This window comes from Parus major, chromosome 4A (genome assembly GCF_001522545.3).
Source record: "Parus major isolate Abel chromosome 4A, Parus_major1.1, whole genome shotgun sequence".
Classification (NCBI taxonomy): domain Eukaryota; kingdom Metazoa; phylum Chordata; class Aves; order Passeriformes; family Paridae; genus Parus; species Parus major.
Genome location: NC_031772.1, coordinates 7844813 through 7867012, shown reverse-complemented (window position 1 = coordinate 7867012; position 22200 = coordinate 7844813). Strand labels below are relative to the sequence as shown.

The window sequence follows — 22200 nt, the reverse complement described above, 5'->3', positions numbered from 1 at the left end:
TGTTCCCCTCTGTCCTCCCCATTTCCCAGCTGACCACAGCCAGGTGTGACCTCCCTGGGAGGGGCTGCCTTCCTCTGCCCAGCCCACACTGGGCATATTGTGAGTACTGCTGAAACAGGAATAAATTGCATGTGCTCTAGGATGTCTGGAATCCTTAGAAAAGGCCCAGTCCATCAGCACTGCTGTGAGCATGTGGCACCTCCCCACAGCGGGAACATGGGGATCTCTGCTGTGAGGATGTAAAACAGTGCTGGAGGTGTAAAATGTAAAACATTTTATCACTCAGCTGCTCCTCACAGCACTGAACCTCAGCTAACACGGCCCTGCATTTACCCCTGCAGAGGTCAAGTGTCTCAGGGATGGTCTGTACAAGTTGTGCCTCCCTGCATGCCTTCAAGGAGCTCTGTCACAGCACAATTCTAGTGCCATACCCCCAGTCTGCCTCCCTTCAGCTGCTGGGAGACACAATCAGCCTTCTCCATCCTCCCAAATGGAATTTTCCATTTGTGCAGGTACATTAAAAACCCTCATCCAATGTTTACTGGGTGCACACAGAAGGAAGCAACGGAATGTGTTCCAGGCACACCACATTTGTCCCTGTCCTTAGAGGAATTATCCCAAGCTGATAAGAGCTAAGAGTGAAATAAACCCTTTCTTAGGGCTGAAAACACACAAACCACCACAATTTGACATGGGAAACCTGCCATGGAGTGCAGAGCAGGGCCAGCCTTTGCTGTTACACCAGGGAAGGGACGAAGTGGGGCTTCACAACAAAAGCACACATGCTGCATCCCTGTTATATTTGTGATTGGGTTTGTGCAAAGTATTTAACGGCCAATACAATAAATTTTTGCTTACATTGTTTATGCTGTTTCACCAGCTTCACATACTTTGAGAAGTAGTGGAAAAACACTCCAGCTGGTTTCTTGCTTTTGCATTCCTCTCTATCATGCTGCAATAGAAAAAGGCAGAAGCAAAAAAGCAAGCAAAGTCCACCTCAGCAATTTCTTAAGTCCCTAAAAGATTTGATTTTTTCCCATTCAATAATATAAATTGGCAAAAAATTTATATGGACAAGAGCCTTGCCTTCTCTGAATGCTTTGAGAAAATATTCCTTCCACTTTTACACCACCACCTCATTAAACAGTAACAGCAGCACAAGTAAATTGCTTCCTCTGTGCTGTGATAAAAAGTCATAGAAATATTTAACAAGTTATACACAGTATGCTCAGGGAGAACATGTGGCTACATTTTTAATCCACAAAAAATTTAACTTCCAAGGTATACAAGAAAAAGTGCCTCCCCAGTCTTTGCAGTCTGGGCTTGCAAAGACATTTGAAGGAGAACCTTAAGATTAAGGATAAGGACAACATGCACCCACAAGGGAAGCAGCAAGTCCAACTATTTAAAAAAAAAAAAATCAATAAGAAATATGAACAAAGCTGACACTGCTAAAAAACCTTGGAAACAAAAAGCATGTCATTGAAGAAGCAGAACAAAGTATAAATACTAACAAATAATTTAATATTAAAGAGCAAAAAGAGTTGCAGGAAGAAGGAAATGTGCTAAAAGTTTACATCTCCTGTTGGAAATTTTGAGTGTGTTTGACAAAACAAACCATTTGAAAACCTGCTTGTTAAAAGTGTTTACTGGAGAAAAAGCAGTGGGTTTGTCCTGATTGCCCTGCACTGGACCTTCTGTGTGAGATCTGCTTTGCTTGTACCCCAAACTTTTCTTTCTTAAATACATCCAGCACAAGGAGATGCTTTCCCATTCTGTAGTTGTCAAAGTACCCATTTCTCCCCCTTCAACCTGGTACCAAGGAGGCAAAAGAGGCAAGACAGGAGAGATGCACATGGCCACTTCCAAAGTCCAAGAATTTTGACCTTAATTACACCACAACCCCTGCCAGTGCCATAAATCACCAGAACATGGTTTCAGTGGGATGGCTGCAACTCTACTTACGGTATATCGCTCCATCTTGAGTGAAAACATGCCATTTCCTGTGGGAAGCTTTGTTAACATACTTTTCTTGTGAAAAAAGTGTACCAGTGGAAAGTTTCCAGGCAGCTCTGCACAAGGCATCGTGCAGGGGATCACTGGGGTGCTCTGCTGACACTCCACACTCAGAGCAGGGAGCACTGCCAGCAGCTCCCTGTCAAATTCCTCCTTTTCACCTCTCCTTTTCTCATCTCCTACACACAGAAAAATGCAGTCCCTTTCACTCAATTAGCCCCCATACAAATGTTCATCTCTGAAGCCCCCAAGGCACAACAATACAGAAGCTGCTGCTTCAAACAAACTTCTCCTGCTTTTCAGGGACCTTTCCCTGCTGTGCTGCCAGCAGCACCAACCCCTCAACACACTCTGAAGGACCAGTACAGAGTATCAGACTTACACCAGGCCATTAAAGATTGTGTGTGGCACTGCAGCCCAGAAGCTCCAGCTGCAGCTGAAGACAGGCTGCCATGCTGGGTCAGTGCAAATAAGGAGAGAAGCGTGTATTTAAATGTTTTTATTTCAACTAATGCTTTGCCACCATATTACATCACTTTGAATAGCTTGGAATAGCAATATGATCTCAAAATATAGCAAACAGCTTGCCAAAGCAAGAGAATATTAAATCCTATGGATACAGCATCTTCCTTCTTTGGTGACAATGCTTCCTTCCATTTATCTGTAAAAATAATTTTATATTCCAGCACATTTGCTGTTCGCTTTATTGAACCCTGCTGTTTATACCATTTGCCTCTTCCCTGCACAAAACCTCTCCACAATGTAGTATGGTTTTGTATCTAACAGCATTTTAAATAAAAAAGTTATAGTTTTCATGCAGATTTTTGTAAAAATTATTTTCTAGGTGCACAGAAATGAACCAAGATGCATACAAAAATGCATTCACTTCCATTCTCAGGTGTAACCACGTCACCAGCAACATGATCATATGTTACTGCAAGAGGTCCAAGGATGGTGGTATTATTATATATAGTAAAACCTTAAAAAACAAACAAACCAAAAAAAAAAAAACCCTTTTTATAAGCAGCAAGAGAAAAAACTGCCATGCTTTATTTGTAAAGTAATCAAAATAGTTAGATGTACAAAAAAGCACCATGTACAAAGAATACCAGAGGAAGTACATCTTCCTAATTACACATTTCTCATTTAGCATTGCGAGCTGGCCTGCAGGTCCCAACTTGTACTGTAGCTTTATTTGCAAAATTAAGGATGTGGTCAAACCTAAAATATGCTTGGACCGTATGATAGAAATTAAAGTGGACTGCAGATAGAAATTAGATTTGTTTCCATTACAACTCATACCAACCACCTTATAGCCCTCAAGGGTAAAAAACCACACGTCAAGTATCTGAGAAATAATGGAGTGAAAACAGCTCCAGAGCAATATTGCAAGATGCAGGTCTGCTATGAATGCATTTCTGTGAGCTCTTGATAAGTTAAACTTTCCTTTGGGAAAAGAGCATGTTTGTTGGTTAAAACTCCTCCCCCTGAGAATTTTGATAAATTTGTCTTGCAAAGCAAAACAAAGTCCTTTGAACTTCAACAGTTCCAAGGCCAACAGCATTTCAACGTGGTCACAGCCCATCTGCTACTCATGCACCCAGGGTGGCAGCTTGGGTTTTTGTTGCATTTTGGTTTTTTTTCCTTTACATGGATTATCCCTTTTATACTCGCTTCATTCCTCTCCCCATCAAGCAGGCAAACACGGTCATGACCATCTTTGGCTTCACCTCCACAAGATCTTCTGGAAGAGCATAAACTCTGGCACCAATTCTTCTTGCCATGGACACAGCATACCTATTCACCATGGAAAGATGAGGTGGTCAGCAACCAGTAAATGACAAGGCAAATCCTGCCCCATCCAACATAATTTCACCTATTCTTTATTAAGATTCAAGATGTGGAACAGTTTAATCACACCACATCCTTTTGTTTTACAAGTTTTTCCCATCTTTTGCCGTTTTCCTTTTCCACAGTAAAGTGTTTTTAATGTGCAAACTGACCTTTGAATGTCAAGTCCACTTCACCAACAGTTAAAAAAGAATCTTAATTAATATTTGTTAGGGCTAATAGCATATATAATGAAGGATTAATCATGTAACATTTCATCTTCCCTTTGCTCCTTATGAATAACCAAGTGAGACTATTACCTGCCAGAAATTTTGCTGTCATTCTGCCACTGCAGAACAGTCACAGAACACACATTTCAAAGGCATGTTTTAATAGGCATACTTTAAACTTGACAATCTGTGATGATTCAACAAGATGTAAGACATACAAGGGTTCCATTTCAAAACTCTGAGCCACCAGCTGAATACTTCAAATGCCTTAACAAACAGGTGAGAAATAGAGTGTTACTGGTAAGAACTGCCGGAGCTGTTCTGCATTTCTCTCAGCAAGCCAGAGTGCAGCCAACTGCTCCCTCCAGCGTCACAAGCAAGGAGAGCAACTCCATTTCAGTAAGTGCTCCTGTGTTTTTAAAAAGTACTGTGCTAGAAGAGACTGAAAACCACAGCAATTAACTGTGGTCAAAACACCTGCAGCTTGAGGCCAGCACATTGAATGTGCACAACAGCTTTTGAGAGAGCAAACTTACTTAGCATTATTTTGCTTGTCATCTTCTGATAGGTGTCCAGTCTTTACTAGGTCATAGTTGATACAACCAGGCTGGATGGCATCAATTAAATCCACAACTGCCAAGCTCGTGCTGATAGTCTTGTCCTAGAGAATACAGGGACAGAGAAGTAAATATTGAGTGTCCAATCGTTAAAGCACAATTCGCACCTCAATTCAGCTGCTCTGCAACATGCAGCCAAAGTTTTAAATGAGCTTCTTCAAAGCATCAATGCTAGTGACTATTTCCAGGTGAAACCAGAGGGAAAACCAAACCACTGCCTCTCCTTTGGTGACAATACACAATACAATTACTCCAATTTACTGCAAGTGCTCTGAAAATCCAAAGAAGTACTCATTGTGCAGGCAGCAGCTCTGCCCTGCTGAGCACAGCCCAGGGCACAATGCTCACCTCCAAATGCACACCAGCTCCAGCCCCTTTGATTGCCAGCATCTCCACTCCCATCTCTGCCCCAGATCCTGACCCCCCCTCCTCTGCCATGGGCAGTCCTAAACAGTCTCCTGTCTTGTAGCTTGAAGCCACCCTGTTCCCAGTACAGACTGAATCCTGTCCTGTTTGAACTCCTTTCTGAGATGCCCCTGCTGTTCTCCTGCAGCTGATGAAAAATTTTTTGGGGTACTTGTCTCCTCTTGTAGGCAAGAAGGGAATCTGCACCTTGAAGTTCTGGATGGAGGTGGACTTGCCAGCTTCTTTCAGGGTCTGGTTTACCCAGCTGACTATAATATCATCATTGGCTTTCTGACCATCACCCAGGTCCTCCAGGACATTCAGTGTGTACCTGAGAACCAGCAGAGAGAACAAGATTAGGCACAGAGCCAGGACAAAGCCATACAGCCAGGATGCAACATGAGCCACAGCAGCTTGGAAAGTCTTTACACAGTCTCAGCTCTGGGCTTGGGCTTTTTTTTAAACTCCTTTAGCAAAAAGAAAGAACCACGTATCTTACCTGAAGTGTGAGTTCTGTTAAAGCATTTAGTCTTTCTAGCATTTCATGTCATTTAATAGGAGCTCACTGAATTGCCTGAGCTCAGGACACTTGTTAAACTGTTTGATCATTGAGCATTGACTCCATAGGGGTAATACATTACATAAAAGGTGTGGATTACCTCAGGAGTTGGCATTCAGACCTCTAATGTCAAAGTAGGAGCTACCACAAACCTTTTTTCCAGAGCTACATTTGCATAATCTTACAATTCTTCAGAACTAGGTAACAGGAAGATCAGCTTTATCTGTTAGTAAGTTTCTTCCTTCCCCCATTCCAAAAAAAAAAAGAGGGCAATAAAGCAGCCCCACAATGTTTCCCTCTCAATCTCCAATTAAAAATCGTAACATAAAAGTTGTGTAATGTTCCTACTCAGGGTGTCTGCTTGTGGAGCAGACTTGAGCAGGTGAGAGGGAGGTGGTCACAGGATAATCACAGGTCCACCAAGAGGCTGTCCAGAGATGTCTGCTCCAGCCTCTCACGTGCAGCTCCATCACAGTTTTGTCCAGGTGTGTCTCAGACACTCCCCACAGGACAGAGCTTTTACAATCATTTTGGGTGACCAGTTCCAGGTGCTGGAACGCTCTCACAGAAGAAAATTCCCAAATTCTGTACTCCATTGACCAATTTCACATGTTTGAGAGGGGTCCTACCTTCTCATCAACTGCCAGACCAAGGCCAGTGTCAGCGTTGGATTTCCATCATTCAGATCTTGCCCCCCGATGCCAACCAGGGAGAATTTAGCTGGATGCTTTCCCAGGTCTACAGCATAGTTACAGTTTTCCAGCTACACAGGACAAGAGTTTAAACAGAAAAATCACTCACAAACACACTCACTTTAGTAGAAGCCTCAAACAGGAATTTTTAGTGTCCATGGCTTCCTTTGAAGTCTTTTGACATATTTACCTTTTTCATATTTGCTCCAAGTTTGGGGTACGGAGGCTTGTTAACCTTATTCCAGTCAACAGGAACTTTGATCTTTTCATATAATTGTAGTATTACCAGTGCATCCTGGAGATCTCTGAAGTGGAAAACATGGATTAAGTCTAATGTTTCGAGATTTGAGCAAAATTCAATTTGAACTGAATCAAATTTTGAATTTGATTATTCACAAATTAATTTGTGAGTAATTACTATTCTTCACAGGTTGCTGCAATTTCAACAACCCTAAAAAGCAAAAACTAAGCTGGGTCTCCCAAGAGCCTGAAGCTTACCCATAGAGGTGATTTACGTGGGGGTTGACACCAAGGGAGTTCATCCAGTTGCGGAAGGTCCGTTCCTCACGTGTCTCTCCTACATGGCAGAAAACAGGTTCACTGCAAATTCTGCAGGTTCAAAGCTGAGCAGGGATTTCCACCTTGCAAGGCAGGGAGCTTTGAGCAGTAGAGCTCACCAGGAGGTTTTAAGCAGAGAAAGAATATTTTTTTTTCTACTATAATTTTTTTCAAAGAAAGAGGGTGACCCTGCTATCTAGTCTTGGATATAATTTTGATTTTCTCAAGCCTCAGGGCTTTGCACTTCTGCACTTTTATTTGCACTTTCTTCAAGAAAAAGGAGCAGAAAGGTCTTTCACATAGGTGTTAGCTAACTGCTGTCACAGCCCAGTCCCAGCTGTGCCAACAATTAGCGTTCCCATGAACATGTCACTGCATTTCTGAGGTTTTCTTGCCCATCACAGGAAATGGCAAAACCAAATTCCCCAGCATGGTGAGTGACAGCTGCTGGCACTGTGCCTATAGGTTCAGGCTCCACAACAGGGTCAGAGCAGCTGAACAGGCTGCCAAGTGCCCTTCTCATCTGCCCCAAATGAGTAAACAACCACTGCAGCACTGAAGCCTCAAATCATAGGTGTTACTTGAATGGCGATACCTCTGCAGGGCACAGCCTCCAGTGACACAACTGTTTACTTTAGATAGTCCCCTCCTGCTAATCTTGTCCCTGATATGGCCATCACCTTCCAAAAGGGTCCAGTCGATGTCCTGGTTTTCAGGCTTGGTAAGTGCTGGGTACTTGTTGAACAGGTTGGCAACGAAGGCCAGGTTGAGTTTGGGGTTGCCACTGACCACATCAGCGGGTGTGACGAACTGCCGGCAGCCGAGCCGATCTGCCTGCTGCAGCATGTACTCTGCCCTCCGCAAGTCATCCTTCTCCTGCCAGGGATGCAACGGACAAGAGCTGTTGTGGAACAGACTGGGCTACAAAGCAGATGGGAAGCCTCTGACCACTATCTGGAGCAATGTCACAAGTCTGTGTTTGGCATCAGTCACTAACTGAGAGAAGGGATGAGGCACACACACCAACCCCTGCTGCTGTGCCATTGTCATGGCTTGTCTTGCTATTTTTCTTAGCATGGTGCTTTCCAAGCTCACATGCTGTCAAATTTTAATGCTTTTGGAACTTGGTGATTCAAAATAAGTCAACATGCTCCCAAATGGGGCAAGCCCACAAAGGATTTCTCAATCACCTCTGTTAACTGGAGGGTAGTGAGCAGGCTGGCAGTGAGCAGTCACTGAGCACACACCTGAGGTGTGCACAGGGCCATTGACACTGTACACGCTCTAGAAATTAAGATAGTGGGTTATCCAGATGTCATGGGGCAGTGGTAGGGTACAGACAGTTTGTGATTCTACAGGATGAGGACGTGACAGCCTGAATACTTACATTGAAACCTGACATGTTAATATCAATCTGAGGCTCTCCTTCTTTCTGACCTTTGGGTGCAATTTGATTGAGGAGGTGGAAATAGGCTCTGGAATCCTGAAGTGATTGAAAAAGAAAATTCAGCTCTCCTGCACAGCAGTGAATAGACCATAACAATTCATTTCAAGCTCATTTTTAACAAGTCACCGTGCATAATTGGCTTATGTACCTTTACTGAATTGCCAAAATCTGTAAGCTTAAAAGAGAGCACAATAGTAGAAATCCAGGCAGCAGGAAAGGAAACAAAGGGAAAATGTTAGAAATATTTAAGATGACAATTATGCAGTCTGACTGTTTGAAAGCTGCCTTTGCTACAAGCTCTGGTGTCACAGCCACCTCTGCTGTAGCTGTGGAGACAATGACCCCATGCTGCTCACACTCATGGCCCCCAGATGCCCCAAGGCAGCCCTAACCTCTAAACAAGGCAGCCACTCCTACTGCCACAGCAATGATGAAAATGGCTCAGTGAAGACAAATTCCAAGCAAAAAGCTGATTACAAGCTGTCTGAATGTTCTCTTCTGTGCCTGCACATTAGCTAGAACACCTTAGAGGAGAGAGGCCAGGGATGGTGACAAACCAGGAGGAGACAATAGCTGTAGTGATTATTTATCAACTGCATGTCCTTTTAGTCCTCAGCATATCATGGCAGCCTAGGGGATGCACCAAAGAAGAGCCAACAGCTATCAGCAAAACTGTAAGTAATTTTGAAACTGGAAATAAGAGTGACCATGCACACACAACAGGTCAGATCTGTGCTCCCCATACACCTCAACTATAATTTTTTTTTTCCTATCTCAATCTTTTTTCTCCTACTTGAAACTGCTGGCCATGTGAATAAGCTCCAGAAAATTGCTGAGACCAGTGTCCAGATGCCCCACACTGACCCGGAGTCACCATCCTCCATTTCTCACCAGTGCCCCCACTCACATGTGAAAAGCAGCTTTAAGAGTCCCTACTCCCATTCCTACTAAACCCAGTGTGAAGAATAAGAGGTCTTGTTTCCCCTCCTCTCTCCAGCCCACGACATTTTAGATGAAATGCCATCGCCCGCCAAGAGTATGTGGAAGTCTCACTCTCCAGTGAAGTGTTTTCCCCCATTATCTCCACCAAAATATGGATTAAGGACATTTGAAAACATAAGAAATACCGGTTTCAGAGCTGATTAAAACAACAGCAGCTCTGGAGGAAACATAGTTCAATACTGGGCTCATCCTCATGGTAAGAAAGAACAGCACTGCAGGACCTCAAACAGAATATCCAGAACGTCCCCACTCAATAAATGAGGGTTATGAAAGGGCCTGTCTGCAGATGAAAGGCCTCATTTACACAGGCAAACACATCCCTGTCCAGCTCCCAGCTTTTTCCCAGGCATTGCAAATCAGGAGAGCTTTGGTACCTTGATATCTGAGCTGAAGTTACTGATTTTGTGCCAGCCTGCGTTTTCCAGGTGGAAGTTGGCCCATCTTAGGAGCAGCTCCTCTGGGGATAGTTTCATAAGGTCCTCCAGATTTTCACCATCACGAAGTAAGGCAGCCAGTGCTACAAGAAAAATGACAGTCAAACCTGCATGCCAGAATTCAAGCTGCAGCAAGATTTCAGGGGGGTACAATACCAACTACTGAGTATGTCAAAATATCCTGGGTATAAGCAGAGTTTTCCTGAGTTGGTTGTTACACAGAGAGGAGTATAAATTATCTAGAAATATATGCATAAAAAAGTATTTTCCCTTTTCTTGTATAATAAAATTCTCTGGACTTTATGTATGTGCAGTCTTTTAAGCTGATGACAGGAAGCTAAATGCAAATGCACTTCTATCTCAATGAAAAATGCTTCCAAGCAGTTTCACAAGCATCGTTAAAAAAACCCAGAGGAGCCAAGATAAGCACCCTTTCAGCTGCCCAATGCTTCATTTGCCATGAATTTTCAATCTATGCCAAACAATGTCAACACTTCATGATGGGGAAGCTTAAATAAAAGACACTGAAGCCCCTTCATCCATCTGGATGCTCTGATAGCACATGCAGGAATCTCAGAGCTCTTCAGATGATTTGAAAAGTTTAAATTTTAGAGGCTGTCATGCAGGACCAAGTGAGCACAGGGAGAGATCTGCAGCATCAGTCTCTCACCACCAAGGAAAAAGCAAGAGCAAGAGCTGCATCCGTGACAGCAGCAAGGAGGATTTTAGAACCAGATAACTACCACAGAGCTGAAGTTCCCCCCCCTTTTTAAAATTTTTTTGAGAAAGATATGTAGCTGTCAATAATCCTAAAAGGATCCAAGCAGCTTTTGCCACATCCCAACACGGTTAGGAACCTGCAGCAGGAGCAGCCATGGGCACCACCAAGCAATGTGCGCATTCACTGCCAGGCTCAAGCCAAGCTCCATCCTGACTTACAGGCTGGTGTTCAGCCACTTCTCCAAGGCTGATATTTCACCAGGATGGCACAATCCACCTGCATGAACCTGCTGCACAGCTACAAACAGGCTGGAGAACGCTCAGCTTGGCACATGCCCTGTGATCCTTCTTCCAGGAGAGAGGAAGGAGGGAGGAGAGGAAGTGGCAGGGCTGGGGCTGACAGCACAAGCAATGCTGTGTTCATGCTTTAGAAGTAATCACTTGGAATTGAATTTACCTTCATTTCTGCTGAGCTCGATGTCAGCGAACAAGCCGATCTTTATGATCTGCCAGAGGAGCCCAAGGACCAGGTGGGGCTTCCCTTCCCTCAAGTCCTCTGCGCCAATATTGACAACATGACAGCCGATGGCAGATGCAGAATTCAAGGCCAGGTTCAGGTTCTCCTGCAAACAGCAAAGCCCAGTCAAACACAGTCCAGGGAGATGCTGCTTCCCCTTTCATCCAGCACCAGCAGAACGGAGGTTTTCCCTTTGTCCTTGCTCCAGCAGCAGCAGCTCAGGGGAAACACTCCCAGCCACTCTCCAGCTGAAGTCTTAAGAGAGCTGTGGTGGCAGCAGGCTGAATCAATAAGAACTGAACTAGGCACCAGGGTTTAATTTCAGCCTCTGGTATTTAGTTTCAGCCTCCCAGTTAGCTCCTTCTAGTAGCATCAACAAGAATAAGGCTAGAGAAGTGCTAATTTACACACATACCCACACACAGAGACTTCCTCACAAAAACAACCTGCCCCACTATGAAATGATACATGACCAACACCAATAACCACATTGTTTATCAAAGACAGTGTTGTACATAATCACCACAGCAATATCACATGTGGGAAACATTTCATCCACTTTACCCATTTTGTCATTAATTCAGCATTTCTGAACCATGCCCACAGAACTGTAAAATATGCACAGTACAAAACTGCATTTAATAATTAAACAGAAGCTATAAAACTTGCTCCTTTCCAACATTCTACAATAATGCCTTGAGCCACCATGCTACATTCATTAATTCTATCTTAATATGAACTTCAGAAAATAAAATACAGAAATGTTTTATACCTGAATTATGAATGGTGTCAGTTTCTTCTTATTAATTGCTCTTTCATCAATTGTGTCAGGAACAGAAAGATTGATCATTTTGCTGTTAGGAGGAAAACCAATGATATTTGAACAATACTTAGTATTTAATCCGAACAAAACTCAATGCACCATGACAATACTCAGCACATTTCCTTTAGCCTGCTTGTTTTTGTGTAATTATTTTTCATAAAAATCAAGATTGCATAAATCGGAAGTTAATATTTACATTATCAAGAATGTATTTGTAACTAATAGCTAAGCCTGAAACTTTAAACATGTTCCCAGCCACTACTGATCTCAGCTGCTGGAGCAAAAAGAGCACATGAATTATTTACAGTGCAGTCCCTGAACTAGTGAAGACTCATTGCTCTGCTGACATCCACTGCACATTCTACTAAGACAACAAACTTCCTCCTATTGTAAAGGTTTACTACTGCTGGCAAGAAAACCTGCCCCAAAAAAGAACAAACACTTGGAGAGCTCAGTGGGGAGCTTGTGAGCACAATGAATTTTTAATCAACACCAAATATGGCAAATTTAAACTTTATATTATGAACTACTTCCTACTCAGTTCAGTCTTTGCCTAAAGCCATGAATCACTAGAAATGGGAAATAAACTAAAAATATGCATCATGAGCTAAAGTTAAAAAATAAAAGAGATTAAAGAGAGCAGGTAACTCACTTAAACTAACTTTGTGTATTGATACAGTTACTGAAATTCCAGGTTGATCCAGTTCTCCACTACATTAATTCACTTACAGTAAAACAAATGAACCTAACCCATAAAACCAACAAAAGCCTCGTACACAGAAGGTTGCTGGTATTTAGCAGCTCTGGATGTCTTCTGTTCTTAGCATGTAACAGATTAAGTCACCCAACTTACTTAGTGCATTTATTAAAAAGGACAAGAAGATTCCCAGAAAATCCATTTTTGAGTTAATGCATAATAAGGTCTCTAACATTCCCACAGAGGACACTGTCTGCCTGAACATCCAAGAGAATGGGCTATTTATCACATGTGCCCCTCCTCAAGCTACCCAGCACCAGGCTGAGCTTGCACCAGGACAGCTCCTGCTCCCACAAAGCACCTTCTGCCCCCTCAGCAAACTCAGTCACAAACCCAAACAAAAGCACTGGATGAAAATATCAGCTGGCACCAAAGCTGAGGCATCACACAATGGCAATGAAAGCCTGAGAACCAGCCTAGAATAGGATGAAAATCCCCCTAACTACAGTTTTGGAAACTTATTTTGCTGATTTTTAACTTTTTTTTATTTTTTTTTGTTTTTATTCAGGAGCCATCATGACTTACCATAGCACAATCCCATCTCCCACAGCTTTGAACAGGTCATCTGTATTTGGGTTCATTGGAATAACATGCCTACAGTCGGGATCATTTTCCAGGGCTTTGTTTATCCAGTTTACAAAGGCATATTTCTCTTCCTCTAAGATAACCAATCATAAATTTAATACAGGTTTTTTCATAACAAAGATTTTCTCAAAAGAAGCAGAGTACAATAGCCCAGGGAAATAACAACCCCACTATCATTACCACACATTTCATTAGTCACACAAAATTTAAAGAAAGAAGACTCTCACTTACAACTAGCAGAATTATTCCTGTTATTTACTTGTTACTTAACAACTTTATCATACTGTGTGTGACACAAGGACTTCATCAGCAAGCACAGTTAGCAAATAAGAACACATTTAACTTATACAACATTAAATCTGCAGCACATTAATTCTGTCCTGCTTTCACCCTGCTGTGAGATCACTCAGTTCTCAGAGAACCAGAGCACAGCACATGGCACAGTGGTAGGAATGGGCTGGTTTTGGTACAGGACCTCCAAAAACCCAAGAGAAGAGTGGGAAGCAGAGTGGTACCTGAGTAGGAGTGCTGGGTCCCCTCGCTGGAGAGCTCTGAGGTGCCCCCAATGGCACAGATTCCTTCCTTCCTGTTAATGGCTCTTCGGAATGTTTTAGCGATATCGCTGCTTTTCACCTCTTGGAAAATCTACAATTTAAAGTGCTCTGTTAGACAAGAAAAAATCATCTTCATAAAACAAAAAGGACCACAGCAGGAGCTATTTCTTCTCAGCTTTAAAGCAAAACTCACAGTAAAATCAGCAAATGTGAAAGGCCCAGCAAGGGTGTAGTGGTATTAAATCTGACATGGACAGTGGGCAGAGAGTCACCTCACTTTCTCAAACACACACTGCAAGTGCCTATTGAAACAGAAGCATTAGGCATGAAGTAGCTTGCATATATTTACCTTTACAAGTAGATTTCAGGAGACCACAAGAAAAAACCATGAAACCTTTGCAGTCTCAGCACAGGTAACACATGCAGCAGGTCCTGCAGGGCCAAACTTGAGAAAGCTGTGGTGCAATTTTAACCTTTCTGCATAAGCCAGATGCTCATGAGACTGTGACTTTAGTTCACACAAAAGACTTTGTCCACAACCCAAGAAACAATTCTCTTTAAGCATGTAACAGTCAAATCTGCAGTGAAGTGAAACAACAAGTGCTGCAGGTAAAGATTCCCCATTCCTCAACAGCAGGCTTTGGCTACCTGGCAAAACACCCTCTTGTTGGAGGGCAGAAGAGATACTTTAGCACAGGAAGACTGCACGTGCCATTTGCACAGGTTGGATGCTACTATTAGTGGCCCCAAGGCCCTACAGAACTGAGCAGCTATTAGTAAAAAACACATTCAGTGGCTGGAAAGCCTACTGTAACTGCCTCAAAACTGAACTAAATTATTTTCAACCAAGCTGAAAACACAAATGAAATGTGCACAGGTTCTCTAAACACCACCCAGAAAAAGACAGTGAAACAGCACTGTGAAGCAGGACAACACCACATTTCTGCTGAAAGGAGAGGACACCAGGCTGCAGAGGTGTCACTACAGCACCAGGCTGCTAGCTGTCACACCTTATCTTCCCTGTCCCTTAAACACAGGGAGGGTGCCAAGTCAAGATGATGATACAGTGTCGTTAAATCATCTCTTGATGGCATGCAGAGGTTGATCAGGTAAAGCTGATGGAAGATCTGAGAGCCCAAAAGTTGGGGGATTTCTGGTTGGTTGGCTTTAACCACAGGGGCTTTGTTTTAGATCTATTTATTTTAAAATTTCCTGGGTTAACTACTCGTATTGCATATCTTCTTGAGAATATGTACTCTAATGCTGAGGTACCACTAAGTCACTTGGTCCCAATGTAAAGTCAGTTCATGTCATTCTTTGTACCATAAACTCCAGCAAAAATGCTCAGAGCAAGAGTTCAGTTTTTAAAAATCAGGCAGCTAAGCATTGCTGCTAATGTACACCTCAGCTGCCCTAAGACATTTTGTCTTTACTCAGTCACTGGTACCTTTCAAATGCAACAGAAGAGATTTATTTCTAGCAATTTTTACTTCCTAGTGCCAAGTTAAGAGTTATGGACCAGCTCAAACCAACAGCAGAAACATGCACCCAGCATGCAAGTGCTTACAAACTGCAAACTCCAACTTACTAGTTGACTCCGAACTCAAAAAGTTCAGAGGGTCTGAAAACAATTAAGGAACAGAAAGTGAAGATAAATGAAGAAATATCAAGAAAACTAACTGACATGAAAACATCTCCCCCAATCTACTGCACATACTTTAATTACTCCTTCAGCATTCAGTCATCAGAGCATCAAAAGGAGGAAGAATTTTATTATCTCAGAAGCCTTGTGCTTTTGTAAAAATAAATAAATTTTTAAATTCTGGTCTATTTCTACAAAAAAAAGACTGATCCTATCCCCTTACTCCTGTTCTTCCCTTTCAAGGCAAGAGATTTGAGTTTTCCTAGATCGGCACCTAACACAAATCCAAGTGTGTCTTGAAATGCCCTTTCAACTCTTTAGCAAATACTTGTAGTCCCATTAAAAGGAGGAAGAAATTTATACTGATACACAGGGAAAACAAGCATTCATCTGTGTGCCTGGAAAAACTGAATAGCTTCCAGTAAATACTGTAAGCTTGGATCATTGCAATTCTTTTTTTTCCAGTTGTCACCTCATGTGGAAACAGTATTTTGGCCTCCAATGAAGCTATCCTATAGGAAAACCACGTGGATTATTTTTAGTTCTTGTCTGTCCAAATCTAAAGGCTGTCAATAACAGCACAAAAGACTGATCATATACAGATACCTGTACAAAGAACTGATTTTTACATGACTAGTCCTCAGAATTGACCAGTTTGTCAAAAGAAAATTAGGATTAGGGTATGTGTCTGAGAAGTCAGGTCCAGCCTCTTCTACAGTCTTCCTTAGCTTTGTCTAAAAGGGTCCCCCCAGGCCACTGGCAATTCAGAAATATTACTTACATAGACAAACTCTTCAAAACTAATCTTCCCATCTTTATTCTTGTCGCCATCGATCATGAGCTTCTGGATGATCTCTCTCACTTTGTACCCAGGGAGAGGCAGGCTGGCCTCCTTGAACAGCTCATGCAACTCATAGTCACAGATGAACCCATTGCTGTTGAGGTCTGAGGAAGAGAAAAGGCAGCAGAAGGTTTTAGAAATGTGCCTGTACCTGACAGAACTGACCCACAACAGAGGGGCAAAACCACGACCCCCCCACCATGTCCAAGAGAGCAACCTGCACTGGGGACCTGCTGAATCCAGGCAGGGCATGGGAACACAGCAGGATGGCCACACAGAATCACAAGGTTGGAAGAGACCTTCAAGATCATGAAGTCCAACCCATGCCCTAACATCTCAACTAAACCACGGCACCGAGTGCCACATCCAGCCTTTTTTTAAACACATCCAGGGGTGGTGACTCCACAACCTCCCCAGGCAGACCATCCCAGTACTTTATCACACCAAAAATATCAAGGAGTACATTGTTCAAAGGACACCCATAGGAACCAAAGACACACAGTAAATACACACAGCACATCCTCAGAGAGTGTCCCAGCACAAGTCATGGGAACCCTCCAGCTCTAGGCAACAGCAGCTTTGAAGCAGGACTGACCACGATGACTCTGGGCACATGTGACAAGTCTGGTGTTAAAGTTTCACAACAGAACATCTGTATTTTCATAAACAATCTCCAGAATGTCTCTTTTTACATCTAAATACCACAGCCCTCGCATGTTAAAAATAGCTGGTAATGAAACACAGCACCTCTTATTTTCTGAACTAAAAACACTAGGTCAGCTCTGCAGTTTTGTTTTTATCATGTTGTCAGTGATGCTCTCCATTTAACACTGGCAGCAAATTACAACCAGGTATTTTACTGCTGCCCAAGAATGCTCTGCAAGGACATTTGCTTTCACAGTCTGTCACCAAGCCACAGCAGCACCGTGTGTTTAGTGAGATAGTGTCACCTACTAGACTGAGGGAGAAAACAAGAATCTAGAGGGACACTGGAGCTTTGCACACAACAGATCCCAGACTCTTTGGGGACATCATCACATCTACTGACCACATGGCAAAGCCAGCAGCCCCAGACTTTCTTCAGGCAAGTGAGATTTTCCTGCCACCGTGGACAGGCAGGGCTTGGGAGCCTCCTTCCCCAAGCTAACCAGGATGAGCAGAGCGCTGCTCACAGCAGAGCTGGCACACAGATTTCAGCAGAGTTGGGTCCACAAGGAGACAGAGCATTTGAAGTAGTTGTACAGCCCAGACTGACAACTCAAGACATAATCCCCATCTTTGGAGATGCAGGGAAATCAAGACCCTACAGCCCCATCTTTGGAGAGGCAGGGATTCAGGGCACACTGTGCTGTTACTGGCTCAGTAATAGGATACTAAAATCCCTTTGCTGTAGGCAAGTGCTACAGACAGCCCAGGGAAGATAATTTAGTGCCTGAAGAGCTGCACCAGCCCCAGAATTTGGTTTTCTTCAAGAGGGAATCTCGTCACAGTCACTAAGGTCAGTATTTATTCTTAAAGGGAGATACTTCCAAGAACAAAGAAAACAATCAGGATAGTTCTATGGTCCAGGGTTATTTTTCTTTTAACCGAATTGTGGAGGTCAGTTTGCTTTTAATGAGGATTCTGTGGTTTTTAGATTCTGTTTCACAGCAGTGTTCCAGCAAGCAGCATGTTTTCACCACCAGTCCAACCGTCCTCATTTTCCAGATCCATATGGGAATATGGGATTTTAAAATTGTTTTTATCAGTTAGCAAGAAAGTGAAACTTTGCTCAGTGGCAAATATCCAAAGTAACCAGAGCAAACCTGTACTCCCTCCTACACCCCAGTCTCTGTGTCTCAGACTAAGGAAGAGCACCACTTCCAGTGAATTAATACATTAAACTATTTCATGAGAAGTCAGTGTTTACAATAGTGCTGAGGAAATAAAGTGGTTTGGGGCAATGATTAATGACACCAATAGGCTGCTGTCTGGCCCTCAATTTTAGAATTTTATTCTGAAATAATACAAGCTTACAAAGGCAAGATTTATTAACAGTCCAGCCTGAGATGTCATGAGCAAACTATTTCCCCTCTAGATAAATCACAGCTTCTTCTATTACAGAATTTTTATTACTGAATCTAACTTTACAATATGCATCTTTTCCCCTCCTTACAGCCAGTGAGGAAAATAAGTCAAGAAGGGATTTCCGAACCTCCAGGGCCTGTAAGCCTAAAACAAAACTTTGCTTTCACCCTCAGCCTGTAGCCAACTCCCTGGCTTTTGCCTGACTGAACCAACCATGATCCCTCAGCATGCTGCCAAATTAAGCAGGTAAATACAAAAACATCTGTTCATAACTTCTTCCAATCAATCCACCACCTAAGTTTTACACCTACCCAAATGTTCGAGTAGATGTAAGCAGTAGGCAAAGGACAGAGAGAAATAAGACTTCAAAATATATATTGTATCCTTGATGAGATCCAGTTTTGATTCAGATTTGGTAAAGGTTTTCCTCTTGCCGTGTCTGGGTTAGGCATTCAGAAGTGTTTCTGATTCAGGCTTGCAAGAGCCATGTCTGAGCCCATTCAGATTTGAAAGGGATAAAACCTTATAAGGTATTTTATGAGACAGAAGACTCTTAGGTGAGATATCAGGAAACTGAGCTCCAAAGTCTGCAACTCCAGTAAGGGACAGATGGGTAAAAGGATGCTGAAACCTATTTAGAGCTTGGTTCTACATATGGAGCCTTGCAGGGCAGGTATGAGGAATTTACTCCAAGATGGGTCAACATCTGCCCAAATCTGATGGTTTCATTCACTCCTGCAATCAGCATCTTCCCATTACTCCAGGTGTCCTTAGTTCAAAGATTTAACTTTGCTCACTAAAAAAATAAAAATAAATAACAAGTAGGAGCTCTGCCACACAAAGAGCCATCTGAAATGCACACTTATATGGGAGCTCACCTAAGTCAGGAGCATGGCACAAAGAAAGATTTTGCCCATCAGGAAAGGCTGCCCTGGGTTCAGACAAACAGCACAAAATCAAGTGTGAAGGGCACAACTTAACTCACACAAAACCTTTGATTCTCAGGACTCAGAATCTAAGGTCTTGCAGAATCTTAACAATATTCCAACTTGAAAGAATTATTCTTCCTTAATATTCTAGGGAAAAAAATTAATCACCAATTTACTTCACAGAGTAAAAGGGCATCTATGTGCCAGACACTTGGGAGTGGGAATTACAAGCAAATCAGGTCTGTCAGTTTAACTGTAAGACCTCACACCAAGTAACTGGTTTTGCACTAAAGATGCTCTCATTGCAAGTTTTAGCTTCTTGGCCACAGAAGAGCAGATTTGAGTGTTAAAGCCTGCTGGTTTTACCATAAAGTGGTGCTGGCCTGTGGTTCTGGCTTGGTAGCAGAGTCAAGTAGTGATTGGCTATGAGATGGAAAATGGACCTGTTCTTAACATGTCAACAAGCCTGACATGACAAATGAGCCTGAGACCCCTATTCCACAGGGCAGCTGCTTCCCTTCCTACTGTCTCTGTTCCCCTTCTGGCATCAAATGTACAAAGAAGCAGCATTTAAAAAAAAATAATAAAATGAACTCCAACTCTGCAGTACCAGCCAGTTCCAAAACTATTTCCAGCATCACTGCAGGCCCACCATATGGTGCCTTGCTGGATGTCCTGCAACAGGCCCTGACTTCAGACAGAACTCTTTAACAAAATCTGAGATGGTATTCAACAGCTGAAGAGGCTGTCAAAATAGAAGCTATCCCAAATGAAATCGTTCGGCGGCCTGCCCAGAATTACTAATGGAAGAAAGCAAAATTGTTTTAACAGACAAGCTACAGCCTGGATTCACTATAGTCTGCCTGATGGAAAGGAAACTACAGCACATCTGAAGTTTCCTATTTCTCCTGAAAGATGCATGCACGCCAGCATGCTAAACCTGGGAAAGGTCACGGCAGCAACGCACGGCACCGGCCTCTGCCATATGCAGGTGGCGCAGCAAAGCCGCAGTGAATCCCAAAAGCTGCTTCAAGCTCTGGCTCAGCTTCCTCCCGAGGACAAGTACTTAAAATAGCTTAAATAACAGGATGCAAGAGGGGAAAGTAACCCACACGTTTCCTTTTAAGGACATATGCTCAGCAGGACACACTAGCAGGATCACAGATCCCTATTTGCCCTAAGCCAACACTTCGAGCATTGTTTTACCACCTTGCAGTGCTGAACACAGTGTTATGATTTTTGAGTACTTCATGTTTCCAGAAAAGACGCTTATCTCTGCTTATCTCAGAAGGAGGGAGAATGAAGACAAATAAACAGACCAAGTTTGTGGATTTTGCTCTGCCACACCTCCCCTCTGAAGTGCCCCGGTTTGGCCAAGTACACACAAACAGGCACCTGCTCCACAGAGCAAATTTAGAGACCCAACAAGATCTGGAGCAACCTGCTCCTCTCCCACTAACCTGTGGGTCACTCAAAGCCTCCACTAATGCCCTACTAATTACTGTTTTCAAACATTACAAAGCATTTTTCCCCCCACTGCTCTTTACCTCTTGGATCAGTTCCAAGACAAATAACTGCCTGTAGGATGGTGGGAGCTGCTTGTTCTGTGCTATAGCTGACTTTAGTGATAACCTTAAACAGTTTCTCACATGTGGATTGTTTTAGTGAGCAGTAGGATGTCTATGGGACTTATGCCTTTTGCTGGCTGTCAGAGGACAGCACATCAGCCGCACGGGAGAGAGGAAATACCTTCAAGTGGCATGGAAGGCAAGTGGTGACAGAGCACAGAGTAACACACCTCACTGCCTTCCAGCATCCCCAGATGTCTCAATCCAGTCCAGCTGCAGACAGAAAAGCTGGCAAACACACACCTTTAAAGCCCCATCAACCCCATCCAGAGCAGTAACTTGCCCCATGCTGGAGTTACAGCAGATCTCCAGGAAGCCCAACCAGCCATGCATTGGAGCAGGGCAGATCTTGGTGAGCAGAAATCACCCTATGAAACATTTCTTCCTCCCCACATCTCCTTCATGACTTCCTAGAAACCAACCAGATGAGTTTTACTATAACCAAGCTTCTCAGCTGCATTCCAGATAGCTGGGAGATGAGAAACAGGCTTCATTTTACACAGCAGTCTTAGTCCAGCTTCTGTTCACATTCACTAAAGATGCTATTAGAAGTTCACAGTGAAAGCCAGTGACCAGTTCTATATCCCAGGGCAAACACAGCTCCTTTAGGCAAGAATAAAGGGACTGAGAGCATTGAAGACATTCCTGGCAGGTGTGTCCCACATGCTTGTAGGCTCTACCATGCCTAAAGCACACAAAACAAGGCAGTTGAAAAGAACTAGCAGATCCTATCTCATTTGTGGCTATGTCCAGGATAATTAGCACATTTCTCATTAATATTTAAGTTCTGACACTGCCTTTATAATTTAAAACCAAACAGGGACCCACCTCCTGAGCAGGGTGAGCTGGTTTCCTACAACAAACTAACATTTGACTTGCATTTCTCCACATTTCCAACCTAATCTTGATAATTTCCCCCACACTAATGACAAAAAGCCACCACATTCCAGAGAGGTTAATAATTTTAAATGCATCCAAGGACAGAACAGGCTGCCTACATCCCAGCCTTATTGACATGTGCACTAAGAGGCACATTAGACAGAGAGAAACATTTTGGTTCCTCCCAAGGAACATCTTCTGTGGCAGCTCACTTCTACCTGCTGCAAAAGTCTTGTGAAGAGCAAGAGAGGAAAGGAAACTCCGTAAAATACAACTTACTTCAAGTTCTGACAGGGGATACCGCTCCATGAGAATCAGCTGCCTCTGAAATTCACATTTCCCTCTGCAGACTGGAAATTCTGAGCAAGTTAGAGTTTTCACAGCCACCCTGCCCTAGAGGGTGGTAACACCCAATACAGATAAGAGGCAAGTATGATTTTGTACATATAACCAGTGCTCAGGGATGCC

At 43.1% G+C, this 22200-nt stretch overlaps 1 protein-coding gene across 5 annotated transcripts in view; it reads right to left on the bottom strand.

Moving 5' to 3' along the window:
• Positions 1-2500: 2500 nt before the first annotated feature.
• PLS3 (plastin 3) overlaps positions 2501-22200 on the bottom strand; it is a 49909-nt gene continuing 30209 nt past the window's right edge. For 3 of the 5 annotated variants that reach the window (XM_015626657.1, XM_015626660.2, XM_015626659.3), the window contains exons 3-17: positions 16170-16333; positions 13708-13837; positions 13133-13265; positions 11800-11881; positions 10968-11133; positions 9731-9873; positions 8503-8529; positions 8295-8390; positions 7588-7783; positions 6848-6926; positions 6540-6654; positions 6287-6420; positions 5306-5429; positions 4613-4737; positions 2501-3813 (exon numbers count right to left, since the gene is read on the bottom strand). In XM_015626657.1, coding sequence (XP_015482143.1) covers positions 3681-3813; positions 4613-4737; positions 5306-5429; positions 6287-6420; positions 6540-6654; positions 6848-6926; positions 7588-7783; positions 8295-8390; positions 8503-8529; positions 9731-9873; positions 10968-11133; positions 11800-11881; positions 13133-13265; positions 13708-13837; positions 16170-16333 — 1847 coding nt within the window. In that variant the 3' untranslated portion in view covers positions 2501-3680. Of the gene's footprint in view, positions 3814-4612; positions 4738-5305; positions 5430-6286; positions 6421-6539; positions 6655-6847; positions 6927-7587; positions 7784-8294; positions 8391-8502; positions 8530-9730; positions 9874-10967; positions 11134-11799; positions 11882-13132; positions 13266-13707; positions 13838-16169; positions 16334-22011; positions 22096-22200 lie in introns of those variants that run through there. The other 2 variants (XM_015626662.3, XM_015626661.1) reach the window with 2 other exon arrangements.